The sequence below is a fragment of the Oratosquilla oratoria genome, chromosome 12, assembly GCF_046742065.1.
Source record: "Oratosquilla oratoria isolate Oo_2021 chromosome 12, ASM4674206v1, whole genome shotgun sequence".
Taxonomy (NCBI): domain Eukaryota; kingdom Metazoa; phylum Arthropoda; class Malacostraca; order Stomatopoda; family Squillidae; genus Oratosquilla; species Oratosquilla oratoria.
The window spans coordinates 11,690,424-11,697,826 of NC_134788.1; the positions used below are offsets into that span (position 1 = coordinate 11,690,424).

Consider the following 7,403-nt stretch of genomic DNA (forward strand, 5'->3'; position numbering starts at 1 on the left):
AATCAATAGCATAAAGCTAAGGAATCCGAACAGCTGCCACCATTCTGTCGTGGCGAACCGCGACAGAAAAAAAAAATAGATAAAAAATTTGTCGTATGTATATCAACAATTCAGATGCTACAGATTGACACCCATCTTCTGGAGTAAGCGATCATTTTCCCGCTACTCCTTGACAGCTAATGACACAAACCGAAGGATGAGGAGTTGTACTGGGCTGCAGGTTAGTCGTCTGGTAGAACATGGGACCTGTAGGTATGTGGGCCCTAGTCCGCTTTCCATTCTTGGTTGAAAGGAAATTCGACCGTCATTGGTTCGTTTATTCTTCTAACCTCATCCAAAAGCTTACCAAACCGGGGAAGGGAGGGAATTGAGAGCTTGCGTCCCATTCAGTCTCCTACTAGTTCCAAGACTAGTTTCCGAGACCAGACTCGTTCTGTTCTCCAATGGTTCCCTTTTAAAAGTGATAATTTGACGAAGATGTTAATAGCCTGGGTTGGCTGTCTTGGAGTGCCTACGTGGCATCTCTTTCTCTCTCAGACCACGTGAGTCTGATCAAAACATCGAAAACGTTTTTGATCCCTTCTTTCCGATAGAGAGAGTAGGAATATATATTTTGACATTGTAACATTTTTACATGTGTTTGTTGACGAATACAGTCCTTTTTGCGGATTTCATTATAATTAATTTTAATTATTACAATAGAAATTTAAAGATATTAGAGCTGGATGATGAATCAATTTATAAGTATATCCAAAATTATTAGAGGGATAGCTTTTCACTCTGACATCTACACTGCATATGGTAAGAAAATCACTTCTACATGAGGCATTATCTGGTGGAAAAGCTCCAACCAAAACTTAAAACTTTCACCATTCAGGGTGTTCAAAATACCTGTTGCTTCTTGTATGGTTATAGTAGCATTTGATGTACTCTGTATTTCCTCCATGCATTTTTTTAAGGGTTCAAAATGTTCATAAACCTTGTTGACAGTGTGACTATGAAAGTTCCATCTTGTAGAAGATGGGCATGGAATACGGCTGGTCATGTGCTTTGTAAAAACATTTAACCCATTAAACTCCGATGACAAGATGTCTTGTCATTTGGTCAAATAAAACAAAAAATCATAAAACACCAAAATGTTTGATCAAACACCAGAAAAATATGACGTCAGTCCTCGCTTCGCTCGCAGCGAAGCGAGGATTGACGTCATATTTTTCTGGTGTTTGATCAAACATTTTGGTGTTTTATGATTTTTTGTTTTATTTGACCAAATGACAAGACATCTTGTCATCGGAGTTTAATGGGTTAAACATAAAGATGACATTGAAAAAAATGCGGCTATGCCCGAAAGGTTAGAGAATAATATTCATGAACCACGTGTAACACTTGCAGCATTTTGCATAATAGTATTAAGTTGGTGGGCATAACAGTGAATGAAATGGGCGTTATTGTACACTGATTTGATTTTAGCCTGAACACCCCCCTTCTTACCTTTCATAACACTTGCACCGTCAAATGTTTGAGCAATCAGTTTCTCTGCATTACCTTTAAGGACTGTGTTTAACTGATCAAGGATGCATTTCGATAACCCATCCGCTGTTTGATTTTCTGGAGTGAAAAATCCCCAAAATCTCTCAACAACCTCTTCACCTAGCAAGTATCTTAGAACAATAACCATTTGAGTGTATTCTGAAACATCTATAGTGTCGTCTGCCATAACAGCAACAAAGGGAGCTTCTTTAATTTCTTTTCTGATCTGATCATGATGTATTTGCAGTAGACAATCGAGAATTTCTTTCTGAATAGTCTTGGAGACACTTTTGAAGACTGGATTACTTTCTAGATGGGTCCGCAAGTCTGGATCTAATTGTGATGCATGATTTATCAGTCCTCTAAATACACCTGGATTAGCAGAGTCATCAGTTTCATCATGTCCACGCAAAGGTAGTTCAAAATGTCTACAAATTTTTATGCAGTCTATAATCTTGGACAAAATTTCACGATTCTTGGTAACCTTCTTATTATGTGCATTCACTGAAAGTCTGTATGACTCACTAACTCTTTCTTTGATATTTACACTGCCAAGAACAGATAGAGAAATGGCATTATAAATATGCTTCTTGGTATTTTCGTGTTTCTCTGTTTTTTCTTTCAAGTTCTTTATGCATGTAAAACCATCTTTGGACCATACTGAATCGCCTCCAAACAACAGACATGGAAAGCAAAATAGTGCATTCTTAACTTCACATCTACAGAGCCATGTTTTCTTTTGGTACCAATCACAATTAAAACTATGAATATACTTCTTGTTGTGGCATACTCCTTCTTGTACAATTTTAATTTCTGGTAATGAGCGACCTGCTTGTTTAATTGCTACCTTCTCTTGAAGTGTAAACTGTGAAAAATTGAGTTCTTTCAATGCAGAAACCGTCTTTGCTTCTTGTGCCATTTTGCAAAATAATCCTAGGCCTACCTATGAAAAGAAGAAAAATACTGGAACTATTAAACTGTTAGAGGTTCAGCGATACTTGGGAAGTTGCTAAATCAGAGGTTCAGCGACAGTTACTAAATTTTGTTGGCAATTTCTATAAAACTCGCCCAAATTAAAAAGCACAACATTTGTAAAAACAAATTTTGATTGGCTAATATTCATTCTCATATTTATTCTTATCTGATTGACTAATTACTAACAGTATAGATTATTAATTCAGATTCTATTCAAGTGACATAATTAGATTAAGAAAATGTATAACATTACTTTTATCAATATTCAATTGTCTTACTTATTACAATAACAATATTTAATTAACCTTCTTTTATAGACCGAATTTTATCCTTGGTTACCATGGTGATGATTGAAGGATAACTGGAAGGATTATTTATAATCATTTTACTTCATATTTACCGAGTAACTATAGGTAGTAATATTAGTTATTATAATGTTTAACCTATGTAACACAATTTATAGTTGTAAGAGGCCGGTAGATGAAGGTAGATAATTCAGTAGATGAAGACGTAGGTGGGAGAACGAATGCTAATAAGGTTATGAAACACTGGTGTATTGAAATGCTGAGTCGAGGATTGTTTAGTCACCGACAAGCGACAATAGCTGAGTCAGACTCGCGTTAGCTCGGCATCGACTGTTTTATAAACAAGACTGGAGTCGCCGTTCTGTCTGTGTAAACACGGCCGACTGTTTGTAAGAATTGCTGATGTAATCAAAACGCTCTGTGAGCGACAGACCACTTGCGCGATGACATCATGCTTGGCAATGTTACTGGAAGGACTGTAACAGCCTCTCGGATTGGAGGTAAATGGGTATGAAAAGAAATATTATTGGCCGAAGGGAAAAAGGCACGCCCTTAAGGTGTGGCACTTGTTTTGAGAAGTAAAAGACTATTGGACGAATAAAAAGTGACGTCTGAACGAAGGTGGTCTGACGTATTGGAGAGAACCTCGAGGGGGGACTCTCTGGGTGTATTCCGTTAGATCAACAAGCAAGAAATTGACACCCCTTTTTATTTCACCCAAAAACTCGTGAGAACTAGGCATGGGGCCTACTTTCTAAGAAACGATTGAACTTACGCATTTAACCAGAAAATTACTGAAAGGAGGACAAGACAGCAAAGAGAAAGGAATCAGTGGTGACAAAAGAGGGGCAACAGTGAATAAGATGAACTTGACATTAGTGAAACTGACGTAACGAAGGCAAGGGGCCTTGTGACGAGTGGAATTACGAGACTAATAGAAGTGTAAACGGTCGAGGACCGACAATAGTAAAAAAGTGTAATAATTAACCCAAATTTTGATTAGAAATTAGCATTAATTTATGTGTAGTGTTCATGAAACTTCAACTTTTTAAAATTTATTACAGTATTTAATTTATCTTAAAATAGTAATATTTGTTATCATCAGAGGTAGGCGTTCCGAACAAATGTTCGCGAACCTTTATCCGCGGATTTGTTCGGACCGGCAAAATCCCGGATTTGGGTTCGTAGGTTCGGATTCGGACCGACGTCAAAAAAGATTCGGACTTCCGGGTTCGGAACGTCTTTTTTTCACGAATCCGAACCTCCGTATCTCTGGAAAAAAATTGAAAAAACGAAGATGACCAAACATTATTTTTCAACTTTTCCGCAGCATACAGATGTGATGACGCCTATGTTTCTGTAACAACTAGAGACGCCTTTGACCATTAGCATTGTGTATTACTTTTTCGCTTCTCTCTACTTCTATTTCAGTATGGGCGTGTAAGTGTGTGTGTGTGTGTGTGTGTCTCAAATGACCACTGCTCGAAATGTGCTCGATATGCAAGCCTGTGTGACTGTGTGTAGTAATGCGAAACAAAGACTAGTAGTACTGCCTGGACTGCCCTTCTTTGAACTTGGAAATATACTCGTGGTGTTTAACTCGTTGCTTTATCTGTACCACACAGACTTGTCATGTTGTGACCGCAGCTGGCTGCCAGCCTATCAGAACGCTTGTTAGTGACGCGCAGCCACCGCGCATGCGCCGGTGACTGCAGCAGCCAATCAGAGCGCTTGTTTAGTGTTTACAAATCTGCACAGTCTGCAGACTTTCTTGTCACCGCGTCCCGTAAGTTACGATTTAGTTAAACAGTGCTACAATAGTTAGACATTCGTCAACCGTTGCACTGACAACACTCTGGAGAGAACACCCAAGGAAGCTAGACTACTCTACTCACATCACACTCACCGCTGACAATGGATAAGTACGTGACAGCCACACCGAGGTCGAGAAACCCAAGTGCTCAGTCTGACACACCAAGGTCCACGAACCCAAACGGCCTCGCTGAGAGTGAATCTGACGCCAGCGATATCCAACTGCCAGAGTTTTCGAGTCCGGAGCTGATGCCTGGCACAAGTCGAGCCGAGGACATGGACATTGCCGACACCGAGGCCGAGCGAGCCGAGGGAGGTCACGGTTCCAGGAGGGAAAGGGACCTCTACAGAGACTGGGACATTCTCAAGCCCTTCTTCAAGTGTGGTGTCGGCAGGGACGCCGGGTTTGCCCTCTGCGCCAAGAAAAATTGCACTGCGAGGCTGAAGCTTCAGAATGACACCAACAGCAGCTTAAAGAAGCATTATGCCACCAAGCACCCTTTAGATAGTCCTGCCTTAAAAGCAGGCTTAGATGGCAGCAGTAAACGTGGCCGCTCTGCTTCTGGTGGTGGTCAGGATGCCAAAGGCCTCAGGCAGGACTGTATTGAGGAGGCTATGGCTGAGAGGTTTGACCAGCAGAAGGCCCTTGACCTGTTTTATGAGGTAAGTTTTACTTTTGAATGTTCTACTGTTTTAGTATGAAAATAATTTGATAAATTAATTAACTTTAATAAATAAAAATAATTTATAGCAAAAATTTAACTTCAAATACTCACACATCTTTTTATGTTTCAGTGGATTATCCGCGACATGCTGCCCACCATAACAACAGAGTCAGAGGCGCTCAGGGCCTTCCTCAACTACGTGAACCCTCAGTTCAAGCTGCTGTCCAGGAAAAAGCTTGGCGACGACATCAAGCATACGAGCGCCAGGACCAAAAATGAGCTCACCCAGATCATGTTCAAGCAGGACTACCTGGCCACCACTGCCGACAGCTGGTAGAGCCACAACAGGGCCTTCATAGGCTCCACAGTCTCGTGGTTGGACAAGGCCACCCTGGAGAGGACGACTGCAGTCTTGGGTATGAAGGAGGTGAAGGAGAGCCAGACAGCCGAGTACTTGGCGAGGTCCTTGAGCAAGCTGCATGAGGATTTCAGCATCAGGAGCAAGATTCTCTGCACGACCACAGACAATGGCACAAACTATGTAAGTGCATTTGTCGACTTTGCACAAGAGGACGTCGTCATACAACCTGGCGAGGACAAGCCTGACGAAGAGCTGGCTGACGAGCCTCAGGTCATATCTATGGAGGAGGCCCTGGACCAGGCTGACGAAGCCGAGGTTAGCCTGCCTAAACACCAGAGGTGTGGTGCACACACTCTGAACCTCCTGGCGTCTGAGGATGTTTCCAAAGTGAGTATAGTAATTCTATTTTTTTTTTTTTTTAATAAATTAATAATCTATGAATATTGAATAATTTATTGTTCTTTTGGTAAAAACTAAAAACATGTAAATTATCATTTATTATTCTTTAATTTGTGAATTGTAATAAAATATTGAATAATAAATATTCTTTTTTCAGGTCCCACAATGGAACCATGGTGGCAGGAATATCTTCAGAAGGTCGGCTGCCAAGGCGCAATCCTTGTGGAATGCCCAGGGCCGCCGAACTGTCGCAGCCAACGAGATAAAGGATGCTATCGGCAAAAAAAAATTAAAGTCCCTGGCGCGACGAGATGGAACTCCAGCTATGACAGCTATAAGATGCTTTCTGCCCTGCTACAGGACCTGGACACCCGTAAAAAGATCAATGATCTCTGTACCAGTATGCACCCCAACCCGATCCCCGCCTTTGTTGACGAGGACAACGAGGTAATCGCCGAGTACGTCAAAGTTATGGCCCCAGTTGTCAATGCTTTGGACAAAATGCAGTCAGACCAGCATGCCTACATGGGGAACTTCCTTCCCAATTCGATGGTGCTCCAGAGGGACTTGAACATGCTTAGGGACGACAACAGCATCAAGCATGCCAAGCCACTCGTCACCTACCTCCTGGATACAGAGGATCACCATAGCAGAGGCAAAAATTGATACACTGAAAGTTAGATATTTTTAATATTCTAAAATAATATTTTAATATAATATAATAATATAATATAATTATGTAAATAATAAGATAATATAATATTTTATAGTAATTGAAATGAAAAAAAAATTAATCAATTATTAAATTAACTCGTATCTTAATCTTTTCAGGTTTCAACACATGTTTGAGGACCAGGAGAAGCTCCTTGCGACTGCCTTCCACCCCAGGTTCCGTCTAAAGATGGTCAAGTACATATGCAGGACAAATCCTGACTTGTACAACCTGGTGAGGGACAAGATGGTGTCGGACCTTGTGGACCAAATCAGGTCCAAGGAGGGGGATGTGGCCTCCGCCTCCAGCCAGCCCACCTCCAGGCCACAGTCTGTGGCCAGCCACACCAGCGAGCACGACGAGTTTGCCTTCCTTCTTGAGGACGAGGAGGAGCCTGTGGTGGTGGCCAACCTGGAGGAGGAGGTCGGCAAGGAAGTGAACATTTGGGGCGCCATTCTCGGCACAAGCATCATGAAGATCTCCTCGGCAAACTTCCCCAAGGAGCACAGGCAGCACTGGGTGAACTGTTTCATCAAGTATAATACTCCCCTGCCCTCGTCTGCCTCAACTGAACGACTCTTCAGCTTCGGCTCGGACATTTTGAGGCCAAAGCGAGCCTCTCTGACCAATCTGAACTTTGAGAA

The 7,403-nt window shown here is 41.6% G+C and overlaps 2 protein-coding genes across 2 annotated transcripts; one reads left to right on the plus strand and one right to left on the minus strand.

Annotated features, from left to right (window-relative positions):
• Window positions 1-1,366: 1,366 nt before the first annotated feature.
• Window positions 1,367-2,449, minus strand: LOC143030190 (zinc finger MYM-type protein 1-like). The gene has a single exon (XM_076193353.1). It carries the CDS (start codon window positions 2,447-2,449, stop codon window positions 1,367-1,369), a length of 1,083 nt encoding a protein of 360 aa, XP_076049468.1.
• A 3,256-nt stretch (window positions 2,450-5,705) lies between these two features.
• On the plus strand, window positions 5,706-6,524 carry LOC143030191 (uncharacterized). Its single transcript, XM_076193354.1, has 2 exons — window positions 5,706-6,035; window positions 6,205-6,524. Exons 1-2 carry the CDS (start codon window positions 5,706-5,708, stop codon window positions 6,496-6,498), a joined length of 624 nt encoding a protein of 207 aa, XP_076049469.1. The 3' UTR covers window positions 6,499-6,524.
• The last annotated feature ends 879 nt before the right edge of the window (window positions 6,525-7,403 follow it).